We start from the raw sequence: 19,774 nt of genomic DNA on the forward strand, positions 1-19,774 counted from the left end.
ATATTCTGCAGAAAGGGTGTGATTTAGCCAGGCCTTGGATGTTTGCTTGGAAAGTTTTTTTTTTTGTCTGTCAATTTGATGGGAAAAAGTAGTATTTCACCATTGTTTCAATTTGAATTTTCTCAAATGCCAAGGAAGTTGAGTGTCCATTTTCCTGTTTCTGTTCCTCACCCTTTAGGCTGGTGAATTGCCTGTTTATATTCTTTGTCCATTGTCCCAGTGGATGTTGTCCTTATCTATGAAGACTTTTGTGAAGCATCCTCCGTTATTGATTTATTTCTTTAAAAACAAAACCAAAGGAGGGCATAGGCCCAGAGAGCCTGGCTGGCCTCAGAAGGGACTACTCTGATCGAGGGGCATGTGCTCTGGGCAAAAGTAGCAGTTGGGCTGCCTCCAACTGCTACTTTTTGAGAAATTGAGGCTAGCAGTGGCGTGGGGCAGCCCATTGCCCACCTGGTAGGATTAGAGGGCCGCCTCAGCGGCCTCCCTGACAACACAGGTGACCCCAATTCCTCATCAGCATCTCCAGCCCCTGGTGGGCAGAGGGCACAGGCGAGATCAAGCATCTCAGCTCCCAACATTGCACCATGGGGACTGAGACCCAGAGAAGTCAAGCGACACCCCCAAGCTTACACAGGAGTGGGTAGTCCAGCTGGGGCTCCCTACAGAAGGCAGGATGCTGTGCCCCATTCCACACCTCCAGCCCCAGTCAGCAGCTTGGAGCACTCCCAGCCCAATCAGGGCTGATTGGAGTGGTGGGGGTGGGCTGCTGGTATATAAGCCTAGTGGGCAGGCCCAGCAGCCTCACACCCGGGTGAGGGGTCTGCTGGCTGCACCTGTCGGTCTCATGGCTCCTGGGAGTGTCACCAGCGACATCTCACCCTCCTCGACTTCCACAGCAGGATCATCCAGGTCTCCTGAATCTGAAAAGCCAGGTGAGCAAGAGGAGGCAGCTCCTCCCTCATCCCTGCGAGCCCACTCCCTGGGTTGCCTTTGATGCTCCACCCCTGCTTCTCGTTCTTTCCCAGCCCGGCCCCAGCACCTACCCAGCACCTACCCAGCACTCACCCAGCACTCACCCAGCACTCACCCAGCACTCACCCAGCACCCACCCAGCACCCACCCAGCACCAAGCTGCTGAGCTCAACTGCCTTTTGGCTGAAAAGCTGATCTACAGGTAGCAAGGCCAGGTAGGGCCTGGGGGCTGGGGCCCGCCTCGCTCAGGGAAGAGCCACAGGGCCTTCCAGCTGGAGCCCGTTTCCTGCTGGGACCGTAGCCCGTAGCCAGGCTGCAGCTGTGGGCAGCTAGTTGGAGGGACTGGGGCAGGAGCATTTTATGCAGGGCTAGGCATTCCAATTTTCAACCAAAAAACACCTCAGGGTTTATCTGGACATGAGGGTGCACCGAGGCAAACCAGGCCCAGTTCACTCCCTCGAGGACCTCCCGGTCTGATGGGGAAGCCTGGCCCATGGCTTGTTGCTGTTTGCTAATGTGATGTGTGCTTCAGTGGCGGTAATCCAGAGCTGGAGGAGCCCAGAGGAGTCCCCTAACCCACTCTGGGAGGTCAGGGAAAGCTTCCCAGAAGAGGTGACCCTGAAGGATGGGTGTGCCTCAGCCAGGGGAAGTGTTCTATTTGCCAAGACACCTAGGGAGATAGGGAGGGGGTCCAGGTGCCGAGAAGTAAAAGGGCAGAGTTAACTGGGAAGTCAGAGGTGTCCAAACCAAGGTGCATTTTGAGCCTTGAAGGATGAGTGAGAGCAGCCTGCATGGCCGGGAGGAGAGAGGCAGCCCAGGCAGAGGAAACGGCATGGGCTAAGGCCCAGAGGCCAGCGCGCCAGCAGCTTGTCTCGGAAGCTGCATCTTCCTTCTGGGAAGGAGGGAAGTGCTGGGGCAGTGCTAGGGGAGCAGTGGGAGGGCCTCCAAGGCGGTCTTCAGTTAGGTCAACTTTTATATTGAACAGGGAGCCATGGACGGTTTCAAGCAGGGAGGTGAGGGGTGTGAGATGCAGCGAGGAGAATGCATGCGGTGGGGAAGAGGCAGTGGGGAGGAGGCTGGGGCTGGGGATTTGGAGAGGAGAGGCCAGAATATGGAGAGAAAAGCCTATGGGGAGGCCTCGAGTGGGTGTGGTGAGGAGGAAAGGGCCCAGAATGCCCCCAGTTCTTGCTTGGATGTTGGGTAGGTATGGGCAGTGGGGGCGTGGGGCATTCCTGGAAGAGAGAGGAAGGGCAGATTTGGGGGGCTGAGCTCTGTTCTGGACATCCTGGTATATGGCAGGCATGGAATAGCTGCCGAATGAAGGACTGGGATGAGAGGGAACAGACCTGAGGGAGGACTCCTGGGGGTGGCTCTCTGGGACAGACATGGTCTGGGGGAAGCAGAGGAGGGGTTGGAGCTGCTCGTGAAGTCAGGCCAAGCGAAGACCCTTGGGAAGCCCTGTAGCACTGCAGCTGGGAGGGCTCAGACCTCCTTAGAGGCCCCCATCCCCACTGTACGGATGGGAAGACTGAGGCCTAGAGGGAAGAATGAAACTCCCGAGAACCCGGGAGTGACCCAGGACTACACCAGCTCAACGCCTTTGGCCCCCAAATGAATATTCCCACACTGGGCTCATCATGGCCAGGACCCAACAGGGGTTGAAGTGGTTAGGTCTCTTTATAATTTTGCTCTAGATCTAGAGTTTCATGTTTTTTTTTTTCTATTGAAAAAAAATTTTAATATAGCCAAATTTTTTTGTCTTTTTTTTTTTTTTTTTTTTTTTTTGAGACAGGGTCTTGCTTTGTCACCCTGGCTGGAGTGCAGTGGTGTGATCTCAGCTCACTGCAGTCTCCACTTCCCAGGCTCAAGCAATCTTCCCACCTCAGCCTCCCAAGTAGCTAGGCCTATAGGCACACACCACCACACTCTGCTCATTTTTAAAGATTTTCGTAGAGTCGAGGTCTCACGATATTGCCCAGAATTTAAGTCTTTAAATTCTGCAGATTGATCAGAAATCAACATTTCCATTCACCACATTTAAATCCAGTTTCATATTTAAATCCTTTTTATGCATTTCATGGTGACTGACAACTTCTCATGCTTCCCCCACCCTTGATCCCACTTCATTTGCAACTTTTTTATAACACCTCATTGAGAAATAATTCCCATACAATACAATTCACCCTTTAAAGTGTGCAATGGCTTTTGGTATACTCAGAGTTGTGTATCCATCTCTATAACCAATTTTAGAATATTTTCATTACTTCAAGAAAACCAGTACCCATTAGCAGTCACTCTCCACCCCCACTCCCTAGCCCTGGCAACCACCAATCTGCTTTCTGCATCTATGGACTTCTTATTCTGGACATTTCATATAAATGGAATCAGACAGTATGTGGCTTTTTCTGACTGCCTTTTTTCACTTTGCATGTTTCAGGGCTCCTCCATGTCATAGCCAGGGCTTCACTCCTTTGTATGGCTGGATAATATTCCACAGGATGGGTAGCGACCACATTTTGTTCATCCATCTGTCAATCATTCATCATGGATGTTTGGGCTGGTTCCATCTTTGGGCCGACATGAATAGTGCTGCTATGAACATTCATGTGTACATTTTTGTGTGGACATGCGTTTTCATTTCCCTCAGGTATATACCGAAGAGTGGAATTTTTTGGTAACTTTTTATTATGAAAACTTTCAGGGCTGAGCATGGTGGCTCATGCTTGTAATCCTAGCACTTTGGGAGACTGAGGTGGGAAGTTAGCTTGAACTCAGGAGTTTGAGACTAAACTGAGCAATGTAGTGAGACCCGTGTCAAATAACAATAATAATAATAATAATACAAAAATTAGCCGGGCATGGTGGTGTGTGCCTGTGGTCCCAGCTACTTTGGAGACTGAGGCAAGAGGATCACTTGAGCCGGAGAGGTCAAGGCTGCAGTGAGCCATGATTGTGGCACTGCACTCCAGCTTGGGTGACAGATTGAGACCCTGTCTCCATAAAACAAAATAAAAAACTTTCAAATGGATACAAAAGTAGACTACCAAATGGTCTGTAACTCCCTTCCACTGTACCCGTCACCCAGCTCCAACAGTCACCAGCTTGTGGACACTCTTGTTTCATCTGCTGGGTTATTTCAAAGCAAATGCTGGATTTATTTATCATTTCATCTGTAAATATCTTTTATAATATTTACCTTTAACAGATAAGAGCCTTTTAAAAAGCAATTGTAATACCATTAGCACACCTGAAACAATATTATCCCTAATATCCGATATTTCCTTCCAGTGCTCACATTTATCTGTTGCCTTTCTTTTTCCAGTTGGATTGTTCAAATCCTGCTCTGGGAATGAGCATTTGGTTGAGAGGTTTCCTAAGGACCTTTAGTCCATAGGGTGCCCCTCCCACTTTTTCTTTCCCCCCTTATTTGTGGAAGAAACCCGGCTGTGTGCCCTGGAGAGTCTCTCAGTCTGGGTGCCTCTGAGAATGTGCACATAGCCCCCGGAGGTCCTGTAAACCCATAGTTACGAAATTCACCCAATTTAGATTGTTTTTCTAAAGGAATACTCCATTCTTTAAAAAGAGAGATTTGGCTGGGCACAGTGGCTCAAGCCTGTAATCCCAGCACTTTGGGAGGCCGAGGCGGGTGGGTCATGAGGTCAGGAGTTCAAGACCAGCCTGGCCAACATGGTGAAACCTTGTCTCTACTAAAAATACAAAAATCAGCCAGGTATGGTGGCAGCGCCTGTAATCCCAGCTACTTGGGAGGCTGAGGCAGGAGAACTGCTTGAACCCAGGAGGTGGAGGTTGCAGTGAGCTGAGATCACGCCATTGCACTCCAGCCTGGGGACACAGAGAGACAGTGTCTCAAAGAAAAAAAGAGAGAGAGACTCAGTGAGCCTTGAGGGGAGACCATCCGGGAGCTCCCATGCCAGCGGTCAGTGTCTTGGGGAGAGGGGGGCATCTGATCCTTGCTGGACCCTCACCCACCCCCCACGGGCCAGCTGACGCCTGCCACTGAGTTGTGACTGGGCCCCGGGTGATGGCCTGCCATCTCTCCTCAGGCCCGAGCCACGGCGGTGTCCCACCGGGAGGCCCGAGCCACAGCAGCCTCCCGGTGGGACGCCGCCACCCCCCGGTGCTGCGCATGGTGCTGGAGGCGCTGCAGGCTGGGGAGCAGCGCCGGGGCACGTCGGTGGCGGCTATCAAGCTCTACATCCTGCACAAGTACCCAACAGTGGACGTCCTTCGCTTCAAGTACCTGCTGAAGCAGGCGCTGGCCACTGGCATGCGCCGTGGCCTCCTCGCCAGGCCCCTCAACTCCAAAGCCAGGGGGGCCACTGGCAGCTTCAAAGTAAGCGCCCCTGAGGGAGGACATAGCCCAGGGTTGGAGCAATGGTCCTGGCCTCTGTGAGTGCTGCGGCCTCTACTAGAAGGCCTTTCCCCTCCAGTCCCCTGTCCTTGTTCCTCCTGTGGTCTCAGCCGAGATGCCCTCTCCTCTAGGAAGGCAGGTAGTGTGCCCTCTCTGAGCTCCCACTGCAAGAGTCACCCTGTTGGTGTCCAGGACAGGTGAACTGTTGCATGTTTGGGATCCCAGGGCGTGTGTCAGCTGTGCTAACTTCTGGGTCCTGGGCACGCAGCCCCTTCCTGGAATTCCTCACCACAGCAAAGGGTTTTCCCTCTGCTGGCACCTCCCTGAGCAGCCATGTCCTCTGTTTCAAAGGGGAGAGTTTCATCTTTATAAGGAGGCTCCAAAAGGGGACCCATGCCAGGTCACTCAGAGCTGAGGCAGGTCTGGGACAAAACTGCACCCCAACATCAGGACTGTCATCAGCCACCAGGAATACCTCAGGGACCAGACCCACGGCCTGACTTGTCATTGCTGGGCCCCCTGCATCTTGCCTAACTTCCTGCATGTAGCAGCTGCCATGACAGTTGCCATGGAATGCTGGGGAACATTCTCAGCCTACCCCAAGCCGGTCCCTGTGGTTACCTGGTGACAGATCACAGAAAGTCCCACCCTGGTAGAACTCCTGGGCGTGGGTCAGAGCCTGGACTTGCATCACAGCAGGACCAGGCGGCTAAGCAGGGAGAAGAGCCAGAGGGGCGTCAGGTGTCTGATGCGGTGTGCTGGCAGTTGAGGGGTGAAGGTAGTTTCTAGTCTTGGTGATGGGGAGCCCTGAGGATTGGGGGACAGGAAAGAAACAGCTTGCCAGGAGCCCTCTCTTCCCTGCCGCTCACACCCTTGGTGATTGTCCCGCTGTAAAGATGAGAAGACGTGGCTGTGGTACACGGCTGGAGGAGGGCGGAGGAAGCTGTGAGCCCAGAGCCATCTGACCTCAGCCCATGTTCTGCTGAGCGTCAAGGGGCGAGGTGGTGGGGGCATGGGGCATGAGGCAGGGCAGCGCTTCAGGGTAGTGGGGGAGGAGGAGTCCAGAGGCACAATCTGTGGGAAAGTGGCAGGCCTAGGGCAGGTGGTTGAGAGATCCTGAGATCCTAGAATCATAGTAGACAGTGCCTCCAAGGACAGTGGCTTCGTGACTTCTCCCTGCCTCTCACTGCCTGTGGAGCCCCACTGTTTGGAACGAGGCCTCCCATTCGGAGTCTTACAGGGGGTGGGGGGCGTGAGGCACCTGAAGCTCTGCTTTCAGCCCCACCCCGTGTCCTTCTCCAGTTAGTTCCCAAGCACAAGAAGAAAATCCAGCCCAGGAAGATGGCCCCCGCGACGGCTCCCAGGAGAGCGGGCGAGGCCAAGGGGAAGGGCCCCAAGAAACCAAGTGAGGCCAAGGAGGACCCTCCCAACGTGGGCAAGGTGAAAAAGGCAGCCAAGAGGCCAGCAAAGGTGCAGAAGGCTCCTCCCAAGCCAGGCGCAGCCACAGAGAAGGCTCGCAAGCAAGGCGGCGCGGCCAAGGACACCAGGGCACAGTCGGGAGAGGCTAGGAAGGTGCCCCCCAAGCCAGACAAGGCCATGCGGGCACCTTCCAGTGCCGGTGGGCTCAGCAGGAAGGCAAAGGCCAAAGGCAGCAGGAGCAGCCAAGGTAGTTGTGTGACTTGTAGGGGGTGGTGTGGGGATGGGGGTCTTGACAGCCACTGGAGCGGGGGCGGGGAGCCAGCTCTGGAGAGGGGTTTCCTTATCTAGTGCATGTGTCCTGAGTGCTGGGCTTGACCTGGAGAGAGAGAACTCATGGTAGCTGATTGGGGGAAGGAGGCAGACATTTCAAGGGTTATGAAGGGGGAAGCAGAGACCAGGAGACTGACTCATTCTTGAGGCAGTGGTCATGGAAGGCTTCCTGGAGGAAGGTGTCTCAAGCAGGGGAAGGGCCTGTGCAAAGGCCTGGAGGCATAAAGAAGGTGGAGTTTTTAGGCCGGGCATGGTGGCTCATGCCTGTAAGCCCAACATTTTGGGAGGCCAAGGCGGGCGGATCCCTTGACGTCAGGAGTTTGAGACCAACCTGGTCAACATGGTGAACCCCCGTCTCTGCTAAAAATACAAAAATTAGCTGGGCATGGTGGTGTACACCTATAATCCCAGGTACTTGGGTGGCTGAGGCAGGAAAATCACTTGAACCCAGGAGGCAGATGTTACAGTGAGCCGAGATCGCACCACTGTACTCCAGCGTGGGTGACAGAGTGAGACTCGGTCTCAAAACACAAAAAGAAGGTGGAGTATTTGAGGAACTGCACAGTTTTGGCAAGGAGAAGCTGTGAAGGGCAGCTGGAATCAGGGCTTTATCTGGAGGACAATGCAGAGCTGTGGAAGGATTCTGACAGGAAGCAGCTAGGGCTAGAGTTATTATTTTTTTTCCTCTCTCTCTTTTAGAGACAGGCTCTTGCTCTGTCACACAGGTGAGTGCTGAGCCCAGGAATTAGAGACCAATCTGGGCAAGACACTAGGATCCCATCTCTGCAAAAAATAAAAATATTAGCTGGCATGGTGTTGCATACCTGTTGCCCCAGCTACTTGGGAGGCTGAGGCAGGAGGATCGCTTGAGCCTGGGAGGTCAAGGCTGCAGTAAGCTGAGATCGCCCCACCACACTCCAGCACGGTGACAGAGCGAGACCCTGTCTTAAAAGTAAAAAAAAGTATCCTGGCTGCCAGGTGGAAGACAAACTAAAGGCTCGAGCTGACAGGCCCGTTAGACGTTGGCTTTGGTGGGCTTGGAGCACTAGTGCTTTGCCTAGAGCAAGTGCTTCCGTTAACCCTCCAGCCACTCTGTGAGGGGCATGCTATTATTCCCAGTCTTCAAACTAGGTCACTGAGGCTCAGAGTGGCTAAATGATTTGCCCCATGTCACATAGCTGAGTGAAGACCTAGGACCTGGGAGGAATGGGGGTTCTAGAGCCCCTGAAACTTCCTGCCCCACCAGCAGTTCCTCCTTCTTCCCCTATAAAACCTCCTCCATCAAATTCCAGGAGATGCTGAGGCCTACAGGAAAACCAAAGCTGAGAGTAAGAGTTCAAAACCCACGGCCAGCAAGGTAGGCGCCTGCATGAATTTCCTGGCCTGGCTGCCTGCCCTGAACAGGCCAGAGCTTGGGCATCCCACACTCAGCCCCCGGAAGGGTCAGCCAGGGATGGGGCTCAATTTCTTTTCCTACAAAGCACAGTCCACCACCTTCTCTCTGGTCCCCTGGCACCCTGGGGGTGTTGCCATCCCCATCTTACAGATAAGAGACTAAGGCTTAGAAGGGCGATGTTGTGTACCCAGAGCCGCCCAGAGCTGGGATTTCAGCCCTTCCCAGCTGTCTCTTTGCTCCTGGTTTGCTTTCGTATAGGTCAAGAATGGTGCTGCTTCCCCGACCAAAAAGAAGGTGGTGGCCAAGGCCAAGGCCCCTAAAGCTGGGCAGGGGCCAAACACCAAGGCTGCTGCTCCTGTTAAGGGCAGTGGGTCCAAGGTGGTACCTGCACATTTGTCCAGGAAGACAGAGGCCCCCAAGGGCCCAAGAAAGGCTGGGCTGCCCATCAAGGCCTCATCATCCAAAGTGTCCAGCCAGAAGGCTGAAGCTTAGGGCCAGAGGCAGGGGCGGAGAGAGACCGAGCCTCTGCCCTAGTTTTTATTCTTCAACTAACCACTGCTCTATTTATTTCATTGTAAGCTATTTATCAATAAAGACTTTTGTTTCTTTTTCCTCACAATTGGTGTGGGTAGAGGCTGAGGTTCAAGGATTTGGCCATTCGGTCCTTCATGAACATCCGCTGAGCACCTGCTGTTTACCTGGCCAATGCTGGGGCTCAGATAGGAGGTCCTGCCTCAGGGATACAGACTGTGTGCTATATGGGGCTGCAGCACAGATATCGGGATGCAAAGGGGCTGATGGAGGGAGATTAACTTGGCCCTGCGATCAGGCTTCCAGGACGAGATGGCTTTTGATCCTAAAGGATGGGTAGCTGTTGTCAGGCAGATGAGGCAGAGGATGCCATCTGAGGGGTGGGATGAAAGGAGGGGATCTGTTTAGAAAGAACCCTCTGGCAGTGGAAAGGAAGGATTTGAGTAGCTGAGAAGAGAGGGAGACCTTTCAGCCACTGGTTCCCGAGTGCTCCTGGGCCAGGCACTGCGACAGGCTGACAGGTGTCCTACTCCACAGCCAGCGCCTGTGCTCTGAAGAAGAGGTGGGGCTGGGCCTCCAGCGGGGTGGGTAGGGCTGGCTGCTAGTTTAGACAGGGTTGGACGGGCTGTCTGAGCAAGGATCTGTGTCTGGAGGGGGTACCATTTCAGCAGAAGGAAGAGTGAATGCAAAGGCCCTGGGGTGGGAACATGCTCCTCACGCTGGGAGCTGCAGGAAGGTCTGTGTGGCTGGAGCCCGGTAAAGAGGAGGACAGGGATGGGAGACGAGGTCCAAGGTGCTTTAAAAACATCTGCGGCACTCCTCACACGGAGAGACAGGCTCTGTGTCCCTACCTCTTGACTCTGGGCTCCATGATTACTTGACCAGTAGAATTTGGTGACAATGATGCTGTGATAATTTCTGGGCCCCACCTTAAGGCAGCTTCTACTTCTTGTGTTTGGGGACACTTTTTGTTTTGTGATACTCACTCTTCAAACTTGGCCACCACTCTATGGGAAAGCCCACGCAGCTTGTGGAGAGGAACTGAGGACTCCAATTTTCAGCTCCTGCTGAACTCTCTGACCAGCTGGTACCACGTGCCACCATCTGAATGCGTGTTGGAACTGCATCTTCCAGCCCTAATTGAGCTGGCCCAGCAGAAACCTGGTGGAACAGGGACAAGCCTTTCCTGCCAAGCCCTGCCCTGATTGCAGATTCGTGGGCAAAATAAGTGACTGTTGTTATTTTAAGCCACTAGGTACTGGGGTGGTGTGTCCCATAGCAATATATCTTTATAAACAGATCTCCTTCCTTTCACTGGAACAAGGGCTGCAGGGTAGATGGCGGCTGGATCACGCAGGGCCTTGTAAGCCAAGGGCAAGCACGGTGGGCTTTGTCATAAGGAACCATTAGAGGACGGCAAGCAACAGAGTCTCTGCAGGGATGTGGGCGGGCAGACAGACCTGTGAGGAGGCTCCTGCCACAACCCAGATGAGGGGGGTGGTGGCCAGCCAGGACATGCTCACAGAGGGAGGGTTAGAAGTGGTAGCTTCTGGATCGCTGTTGAAGATGGTGTGAACGGGCTCTGCTGATGGATTGGATGTAGGAAGGGTCACTGATGAGTCAGTCCACAATTTGGGGTCTAGATAGCTAGGTGACTGCTGGGTGACCATTTCCTGAGGTGAGGACTTGGCACGTGCCAGGAGGCTGCCGAGATATGGTCCTGATGAGAGGTGGCAGCCTAGCCACGGAGGACAGAGAGAAGGAAGGGGTGGACTAAAGGGAGTCAGAGGCAAACTGCACAGGACTTGAGAAGGGGGCAGACGGGGCACAAAGGGAAGCAGGCTGCTCAGCATGGGGCATCAGCTGCTCCCTTCCTGCCCCTGCTCCACCACCCCACCCTCTCCTCCTGGAATCCCGGCTTTGCCTAGATGTGCTGACAGCCCCCCTGGGGTGTCTGTAATGTGGCTGCCAGCAGGACCCAGAGGGGCACCCAGAGCAGATGGTGGGATGGGGCCGGGCTGGTGCTTCCTGAGGAGGGGTCTGCTCCTGCCACTGCTCATTCACGGCTTGGCCCAGTGCTGTGGCACCCCCAGGCAGCCTGCAGTGCGGGGGGCATCAGTGGGCATCTCATGTCCATGAGCTGGGGACAGGGGTGGGGGGTGTCTAGCATCCATGAAACCTTGGGCAAGTTACCTCCCTTAGCTGCAATGGTTTCTTTCCTTTTCAAAGGAGTTTAGTTTAAGGATGCTACATCAGGGGTCCCTAGCCTCCTATGACCCTCAAAGGGTAGGAACCTCCCTCCTGCCCACAGCTGCCAGGTCCTCAGAGCCCCAGATAAGGATTATAATTGGTTCATGGAAGGTGGCCACCTTCTGTGCTGAGAAACGACTCTGGAAACTAGAGATTTCCTCCATTTGCAAATACATTTCTAAACGTCAAGGAGGAACTGAATGTTAATCAGACATTAAGACAGGCTGTGGAATATTTAATGACATAGAAAGATGTTACTGACATATTGTCGCATGGGGGAAAATCAGGTTGCAAAATGGTGTGCACACCCTGATCCTGAGTTCACTCCTCGGCCCCGCCCCATCCAAGCGCCCCGTGTGGCTGGCATTCTCAGAGACGCTCGCCACAAACGGTTAGGGCAGCTTTTATTTTCTTCACGCTTTTTGTGCTTCCTACATTTCTCTGGGAACCGTGTATTCATTCCAGAATCACACCCACCCCCCTCACCCTCAAAATGCTATCAAATGTGCTGATAACTTAAATTAGAAAATCTGCTGCTTAATAAGAAGGAATCAATGCTCAGAATAGAAAATGTGAAAGATAAAGACTATCTTTCCACACAGAAGCCACTGTAGGAAAAAGCTATTTTTAAAGCAAAAGGTTGTTTACTGTTCTCACTTTTCTGTTCTCATTAATTTTAGAACTGGTATTTGTGGGATTTTGTTTAAATTTTATGAATCTTTTGTCCTAGTTCTTACTCTTGATAAATACATGTGTAACTATTTTTCCTTCAAAAAAGCAAGAAATTAAATGGAGTTGCTGTACCTTTGGAGCTGGCTCTCGAGATCTTTCCCTGGGGTTGGGGAGGAGCCAGCAGGGCTGGAAAGGGGTGTCTGCATCAGGTTCATTGTTCTTGTGGGCAGGGGTGAGGAACAGCCTGTACTTGTGGGGAACAGCGTTTAGGGTTAAACTGGGCTTGGGGGTTAAACTGCCTGCTTCCTTGTCTGAGAAATGAGCTTAATGCTACGTATTTTTTAAGCTTGATGAGAAATTCGGGGTAAGTTAAGTGTCAGTTCCCTTTCCAGGGTGGTCACCTTTGGCCTCCCTGCCCATTTTGGGGACCACTGTGGAGACTCTGGCCCGGAAGGACCATGGGACCTGGTCCTTATTCTGTCCCTTCCTGGTTGTGTGACCTTGAGAATTGCTTCAGCTGTGCTAAGCCTCAGTTGCTGCGTCTGTCATACAGGGATGCTAGCACATTCCTGATGGGCTTGTTAGAGATGAGGTTAGGAGCAGGGCCCACCCAGTTGCAGGCAGCACACAGCAGCTGTGAAATCTTCCTGGAGGTCCCGGGGTCTCCTCAGAGCTTAAGGAATGGCAGCTCTGGGCCGGGCCCACAGCATGCATGCAGCCTGCACCGTCTCGTTTCATCTCCTGGCCTCTGACTGCCTTCTCAGAAGCTAGTCAGGTGTCTGCCCAAACCTCAAGAGTGCAGCTGAGACAGGAGGGATGGCAGGCTCCCTCCCTCCTCTCTCTCACAAACTGGTAAAGAAACTGCCCATTCTCCCGCTTGGCTATCTCAGGACAAAGGCTGGAGCCCACAGTAGGTTTGTCCATAAGGCTTTTATTATAAAGAAGATTCCAGAGTCCCAGCTGCCCCCCTCCAGCCCCCATGGGCTCTGAGCCAGTCCCAACACTGGCTGAGTTGGCTGCGAGGGGCCCGCATGGCCCATCGGCCACAGAGGGTCGTTTCTGGCAGGAACGGAATGGGTGGTGGTCTCAGGCGCCAGGGGTGCTCTGCCAGGTCTGCCCGCTCTCTGGAACAGTCATTTCCAGTGTTGCATGGGGAGCCTCTCGGGACCCCTCCCCGGGTCCTCTGCGCAAGCGGCAGCTATTCACAGTTGGTGCATGATACGTTTTTTAATATATAAAAGCTTTAAAAAAGAAGTGGTGCTATCTTTAGAAACACTTTCAGCAAGATCAAGTAGCCCAGCTACAGCCTCGGTGCATCTTAACCCCTCTCCTTTTCCTGGAGACGGGGCTCCCAGCTCCTGTGCCCCCCATCCCTCCCCTCCACCCTCCCTGCTCCTGGAGAAGCCCACAGAGCACCCCATGGCGCGGGCACTGCCCACTCTACCAACAGCCGCCCAAGCAACAAAAATCTGACACTACTTGAAACTGTCTGTGGCCAGGATCCTCTATGGGTGAGGGGGAAGTGGAGATAACATTTTGGTAGTTGAAGCAGAAACCAATCAAAGGTCAGTTCAAGGAGGGCTCCCTGCACCAGTGTGGATGAGGTAGAGTTTCTGGGCTGCAGCCTCCGGGCTGGCGGCCTCCTCTCCCCCAGTTTGTGCTTGGCTGCCTGGATGCACGGGGCTCTTGGCAGCAGGACCAACTGGACGTTGTGGAGCAAGTGGGTGGGCACAGTGCAGGCCGTGCTGGGCAGACGGGGGAGCCTGACCAGCTCTCTGGCCTCCATCCCGGAGACTGATCTGGGGACAGGTGGGAGGGGATGGAGGTGCCCAGGGGTCAAGGCGGGGGCGCCCCTGTCTCAGAGAGCAGCCCCTCCTCCTGCCCCCACCCCAGCTGTCTCTGCTCAGTATTTCCCAGTCTGAGTCACAGGCACGGGGTAGAAGATCAAGTTGAGGCCCAGTGGGCGTCCATGTCTCCCAGCAGCAGCCTGACCAACTCTCCATGTGTCTCAGGCCTCACTGTAGCACTCGTAGATGTTGTCCTCCATCAAAGCCACCACTTGCTCAAACTTGTGCTGCAGTTGTGTCCTCCGGGCCGTGGGGTTGGCCTCCAGCGCGGCCATGATCTGAGGGGAGCAGCGGAGTCAGCCGGGCCATGGCTGGTAGCCCTGCCTCAGTTCGTGGAGGAGAACACACCCCTGAACGTCTACCACGAGTGACATCCGTCCATTAGGGGCAAGCACCCTGAGATGTGTGTACTTGAGTAGGAAGCTCACCTACCCCGAGGGCAGGTGCCTCACCCTGGGGCACTCACCTGCGGCCGATACCTCTTGGCGTACTTATAAATCTCTGCCATGGCCACATTGGTGTTGAACTCATTCTGGTATTTCTATAAGGAGGCAGGATGGGGAGGAGGTTAGCCCAGCGGTCAAAGCTGAGCCTAGTCCCAGCAAAGCCAGCTGCTTGCACACAACCCCCAACTCCCCACGGCCCCCACAGAACAGTTCAGCGATGAGGCCCCTCAAGTCCCATGGACGAAGACGGCTTCCCGGACCCTGAAGTCCAATCTCCTCTCCATCCAGAGGGTGCTCTCCTGCCCCCGCTCCTCAAACTCTGGGAAAATGCATGACGAATTTGCAGGCCAGCAAGAGGCCACAGCCACTTCTGAAATGCCCTCTGCGCTCCCTGCCCTTACTCCAGTGGAGGCATTGAGGCCCAGCCCCCGACCCCCGATCCCTCAGCTCTTCAGGCCCCCATCCCCCGCCGCCGAGCCACCGCACCCTCGACTCCTCGGCCAGATGGGCATTCATCTCTTGCTCGCTGAGTGGCGTCATGTCCTGGATCTGCTTGTAGTAGCGCTGCACGATCTTCCGGTACTCAGGAATCTCCTTGGCGTAGAGGAGCTTGTTGGTTGGCGAATCCTGGGCAGAGAAGAGCGAGGGTGTTAGATGGCTGCTGGAGAAAGGATGGATCTGGTCGTTTTCTGGATGAGCCCTCATCCCTCCTGCCACATAAGTGACCTTAGCAGGCCCCCGAGGCCCAAAGAGTCTCACCCGGTCACTGAACGTCCCCACACTCAGCTGGCCCCAGACCAGGGGCTCCTCACTGTGCTCTGTCTGCCCCGCCTACTTTCCCCAGGACTGTTAGGACAATGACGTGGGTGGGGAGGGGCCCTACTTCTTTCAGGGGGAAAAGTGCACGGGCATGCCAGCTCTTCACTGCACGCAGCCCATTCCACGTAACAAGGATGTGTCCTTCTCAGGGTGATAGGTCTTGGTGGCTAGGATTCCTGGAAGCCTGAGTGCTGGCTCAGTGGAATATTTCCCACCACATGCTCCTAACGCCTGAAAGAAGTGCCAAGAACACTCCCAGTTCTTTGTCAGTCACGGGCACCCTGCCTTCGGAGGCAGTACGTGAGAAGTAGTGGAGCGATGGCATTTTCTCTTTCCCGTGGTCCGTCTCTGAAATGCGTGGGCTAAATGCAGGGTCACACACGACCTGGACCAATCCTGCAGTGCCAGCTTTAATGATACAATCTCATCCCTGCTCACAGCAACCGGGTGCTTTCCTGCCTCCCTGTCTTTGCCTGCGCCGTTCCCTCTGCCTGGAAGGCCATCCTCTTTCATCTTCAACCTCTAAGGCCAGACACAGCCTTGTGTGCCCCCAACACACCGCATGAATCTCAGAGCTCCTAGCCACCCATCACCCCTCTGCCCACCCCTTCACTGAATGCTCGCTTGAATGGCTTTTGACTTTCAGGGGCTGCTGCCCAGAGCCTGGCCCGGTTTTCAGATGATGTTGTGCCTGACCAAGCAGGTTGTCCAAGCTCATACTGGCTTTCCCACACCGGGTTCTCAGGCCTGTGTTCAAAGCCAGTGCCAGGCACAGCTGCAGCATGTGCAGTTGGTCTGCAGCGATACAGAGTTTCTGATGGAAGGTACTGGCTTCTAGGTGTCTCCCTGTCTGAATGAGTCACTCATCCCACATCCCCTAGACCTGAGCTCTTTTGGTTCCCCTCCCAGGAAGATCTCTGAGCTCAGCCTCAGAGAGTCGAGGAGGCTACCCATGGTTGGCACCCCACTCTGGCCCTGTGCATGGGCCTGGCCTGGTCCTGGGAACAGCTGACCTTGCCCAGCTGCAGGTCAGAGATGGAGCAGGCGTCGATGAAGGCCTGCGCGATGACTGAAAGGCAGGCGTCGATGTGGTCTGTCTTGTCGATGTCAAAGACAAACTGGGGGTTCTTCAGGATGTTCACCCAGAACCGGAGAGGAAGGCTGTGGGGTAGGGTGACAAAGACAGTGAGGGTAGGGTGGGGTAGGAAGCAGTCGAGGGACAGTTGTGGAGGAGAGAGCTGGCTTTGTCCCTCAAGGGCCTGAGGTTGGAGCCTTGTCACAAGATGTGACCTTTGGGAACCTTAGTTTGCCTATCCCTGGCCAGCTGGGGTGGCAGTGGGGCTGAGAGCCCGGTTTCCTGCTGGAGCAAGGCAGGAGCTACAGGGCTTAGCTGTACCCCCCAACCCCCTCCTGAGCCTCCAGTCAGGTCCTGGTTCTCATTAGAACCAGGTGCCGGCCCCCGGGCACCCCTGGCTCCTCCCTGAACCCTTGCAGGCAGCAGGAAGTCCGACATTAGCAGAGCAGCTGTGGCAGGGCTGTGGGGGGCAGGGCCTGGAGCTCTGGCCTTGTCCTCGAGAGGCCAGAGAGGGTGAGCAACACCCCCACCCCCACCTCAGGCCACCCAGTGACTCAGCAGCCTGGGCATGTGTACCCCCAGAGCTCTAGGAAGCTGCTGCCCTGCACAGAGGCGCCTGGGCTGGTGGTATTCTTCCTGAGGGTCAGGCTGGGTTTCCAGCAACTTCTTGTGGGGGTGCATGACCCCGACAAGCTAAGAGGTGCCTCAAAGGAGGGCTACCAACTGGGTAAGAGATTCAGATAATGTAGGGCCGAGCCTGGCTCTACTGTCCCAGGCTGTGTGGTCTTGAGCAGGTGCTGCTTCTCCGAGCCTCAGTGTGCTTATCTGTGAAGTGGAGCTGATGGTGCCCGCCTGAGAGGGGTGCGGGAGAATGATAGTAAGGGCAACACCTAGACCATGCTTCTGGGCACTCTTCTAGTTAATTCCCACCATTAACATGGGTCGCATTTTACAGTGGAGGGGAAACTGAAGCACAGAGAGGCTAAGTCACTCATCCGAGAACACACAGCTGGGAAATGGCAGAGGAGGGCTTGACCCCAAGCAGGCGAGGCCAGAAGACTAGACTCTGAACCCCCTGCCACAGGGGCCCCAGTGGCACAGTGAAGTCCACACGGCCCCCCACCCGCCACCTGTTGGTCTTCCAGATGTGTAGGGTGTCGGGGTCGGAGATTCCCCTCTTCTCAGCCTGCTCCTCCAGGAAGTCGAAAAAGTACTTGACAGCCAGTGGGGGCTTGTCTTCACGGATACTCAGAATGGCCTTGAACAGGTCATCCAGAAACTTCTGCAACGTGCCCTGCGGGGGAGTGGGGTGGCCGCCGTCAGCCCCGGGCCACGTGCAGAGGGCTAGTGGGCACCCTTGGTGGCTCTGCGGAGCTTGAAATGCCAGGCTGCTGAATGAGGAAGCCACATGGCATCAGGCTGGTCACCAAGCCTCTCTGGCTCACTTGCCTCCCAGAGGCGTTGAAAGGACTAATCGAGGCACTGGCACATGGAGTCGAGAACTGGAAGTGCCAGAGTATGGGCTGTGGGGTGCCGGCGCTGCCACTGAGCCACGTGGCCTTGGGGACATCACTGATCCCTCTGGGCCTCTGCTGTACCCTGTTACGTGGGCTAACATAGATGTCTCTGTCAGGCATTTTTCCTGGCTGTGAGAAATGCCTCCTCAAGTGGGACCCTAAGCCTTCAGCCTCTTGCCCCTCCAGCCCCACAGGGGAAACAGGAAGAACTCACACCCCTCTCCCAGCCGCGGGTGCACAGCTGGCCCTGAGCAATGACCCTCTGGAGCTGGGGCTGGAGCCTTGTACCCACTGCACAGAGGGGAGACTGAGGCCGGACTCACCTTGGTGGAGAGCAGGCGGGTCAGGTAGATTTCCGGGAGCACCTTCTTGCGATGGCTCTGCCGGTGAGACTTCTTGGGCTCCGCCAGCTCGTCCGTAGGCAGCACCTGGGAGGCCGGGCAGTGGTCAGTGTCCGCACCAGGCCCCATCCTCGGCCGCCTGTGGGAGGTCTGGCTCTGCCATGCTTCTTAGCACACAAGGGCTGTGGTTCCCTCCTGATTCTGGGCCCCATCCCTACTCCCCCACCCCCCAGCCTTTCGCAGGGCCGGGAGCACTTTTCCCAAGAGGCCCAGGGCCACAGAAAGCCAAGGCCACACCCACTGAGGGGCTGGATCCCCCGGGGCCGAGGGTGGGCACTCACCAAATGGAAATACTTCTCTGTGTCCAAGTCTTTCACTGCGAGAGGAAAAACACAATAAATAAACATGGGAGAGGAGAGGAGAGAAACAGAAATGAAGACAGAAAGATGGAGTGAGAAACAGAAACAAGACAGAAAGATGGGGAGAGAAACAGAAGCAGAGACAGACAGATGGAGAGAGAAACAGAAACGGAGACAGAGATCCAAAGAGACAGTCAGAGAGAATGAGACAGAGATGCAGAGACGCATGGGGAGACTGAGTCTGGGAGAGACGGAGAGAGAGATAAGTGAGATCCAGAGACACACAGCGAGCGAGACAGAGTGAGGCAGAGAGAGAAAGACACACACACAGTGACCCGGGATGGAGGGACTTGGAAGGAGGGACAGCGGTGGAGAGAAACAGGAAGATGCAGCCACGGGGGAGGAGGGGCCCCAGGCAGGCGGGGGTGGGTGCCTTTGCCCACCCCACCCCTGAGCCCAGAGCTCCTGCCAGCCCAGATTGCCAGGCTGCTGGGAGAGACTGAGACTCTGCTCTCAACCTTAGAAGGGGACCCCGAGACCCAGAGGATCCCGGGCTCGCAGGCCTGGCAGCCAGGAGGCTGTGCCTGGGGCGTCTGAGGGTGTGGAGGGGGCACTTGAGGCAGGGACATGGCCCAAGGCTGAGACGGGCATGCTGGCCCCCCTTCTGGCCTGGCTGCTGCCCAGACCTCCTGGAACTGCATCCTGCCCTCCCGGGGCCTCTCTCCAGCTGCCGCAGGAAATCAGCTTGAGGAGGCCTGGTGTGGGCCCTGCCCCAGCAGTACTGGGTCAGAGGAGGCTGGCCCCGCCCAGCCCCCACCAAGGAGACCTCAGCCCAGGCCAGCCCTGCCTCTCGGAGCCTCAGCTTCCCCACTGGGGCATGGGATGGAAGCCCCTGTCCACACGCAGCCTAGGCTCCCTTCCCACGTGCACCCGCACTACCTCGGCCCAGTGTGTTGTCCTTCTTGTCTATGAGACTCATGGCCAGGGAGGCACCTTCAGGGATCTGATGGGAGGGGAGAGGCCGAGGTCAGAGGCCGGAGGTTGGGGTGGGGGCATGAGGGTGGGGAAATGGGGGCGGGGGGCAGGGCTGCACCTTGTAATGGGCCAGCGTGTTAAGCTTCTTGCGGCCGTCTTCCACCACTGAGGTGTCGTCCAGGTCCCGAAGGATGTAGCTCTGTGTGCTGGAGGCGAACCACTCTGGGGGACAAGGGACAGGCCATCAGGGTCCGGGCAGGGAGCTGGGCCTGAGGGGTAGGTACCGGCCCAGCCACATAGGGAGAGGCCTCTCGCTCTCTCCATGTAAACTGAGGCAAGCCATACCTCTCTCTGAGCCTCCATTTTCCCATCTGTAAAATGGGGAGGGCAGGAAAGAGCTGGGGGAGAGTGTGAGGGTACAAAGAGAAGGTGCCAGGGTGGAGGGCACAG

The 19,774-nt window shown here is 55.5% G+C and overlaps 2 protein-coding genes across 6 annotated transcripts in view; one reads left to right on the forward strand and one right to left on the reverse strand.

The window, feature by feature from the left end:
* The first annotated feature begins 374 nt into the window (after window positions 1-374).
* Window positions 375-9,111, forward strand: LOC100993446 (histone H1.8). Its single transcript, XM_003829436.7, has 5 exons — window positions 375-935; window positions 5,040-5,329; window positions 6,650-7,013; window positions 8,389-8,453; window positions 8,751-9,111. The coding sequence occupies exons 1-5, from the start codon at window positions 677-679 to the stop codon at window positions 8,982-8,984; spliced, it is 1,212 nt and encodes a 403-aa protein (XP_003829484.2). The 5' UTR covers window positions 375-676; the 3' UTR covers window positions 8,985-9,111.
* Window positions 9,112-12,856: 3,745 nt separating this feature from the next.
* The window catches only part of PLXND1 (plexin D1), a 51,477-nt gene continuing 44,559 nt past the window's right edge, over window positions 12,857-19,774 (reverse strand). For 3 of the 5 annotated variants that reach the window (XM_034957330.4, XM_034957332.3, XM_034957331.3), the window contains 9 exons: window positions 19,443-19,546; window positions 19,289-19,352; window positions 18,332-18,366; window positions 17,973-18,077; window positions 17,263-17,426; window positions 16,071-16,218; window positions 14,725-14,865; window positions 14,259-14,333; window positions 12,857-14,070 (listed from right to left, as the gene is read on the reverse strand). In XM_034957330.4, coding sequence (XP_034813221.1) covers window positions 13,954-14,070; window positions 14,259-14,333; window positions 14,725-14,865; window positions 16,071-16,218; window positions 17,263-17,426; window positions 17,973-18,077; window positions 18,332-18,366; window positions 19,289-19,352; window positions 19,443-19,546 — 953 coding nt within the window. In that variant the 3' untranslated portion in view covers window positions 12,857-13,953. Of the gene's footprint in view, window positions 14,071-14,258; window positions 14,334-14,724; window positions 14,866-16,070; window positions 16,219-17,262; window positions 17,427-17,972; window positions 18,078-18,331; window positions 18,367-19,288; window positions 19,353-19,442; window positions 19,547-19,774 lie in introns of those variants that run through there. The other 2 variants (XM_063602917.1, XM_034957333.3) reach the window with 2 other exon arrangements.

Source organism: Pan paniscus, chromosome 2, assembly GCF_029289425.2.
Source record: "Pan paniscus chromosome 2, NHGRI_mPanPan1-v2.0_pri, whole genome shotgun sequence".
Lineage (NCBI taxonomy): Eukaryota > Metazoa > Chordata > Mammalia > Primates > Hominidae > Pan > Pan paniscus.

Coding starts and splice junctions, on each gene's coding strand:
- LOC100993446 (XM_003829436.7), top strand. CDS start 677: ATGCTGTGCCCCATTCCACACCTCCAGCCCCAGTCAGCAGCTTGGAGC. Junction 936..5,039: donor TCCTGAATCTGAAAAGCCAG/GTGAGCAAGAGG, acceptor ATCTCTCCTCAG/GCCCGAGCCACGGCGGTGTC. Junction 5,330..6,649: donor GGGCCACTGGCAGCTTCAAA/GTAAGCGCCCCT, acceptor GTCCTTCTCCAG/TTAGTTCCCAAGCACAAGAA.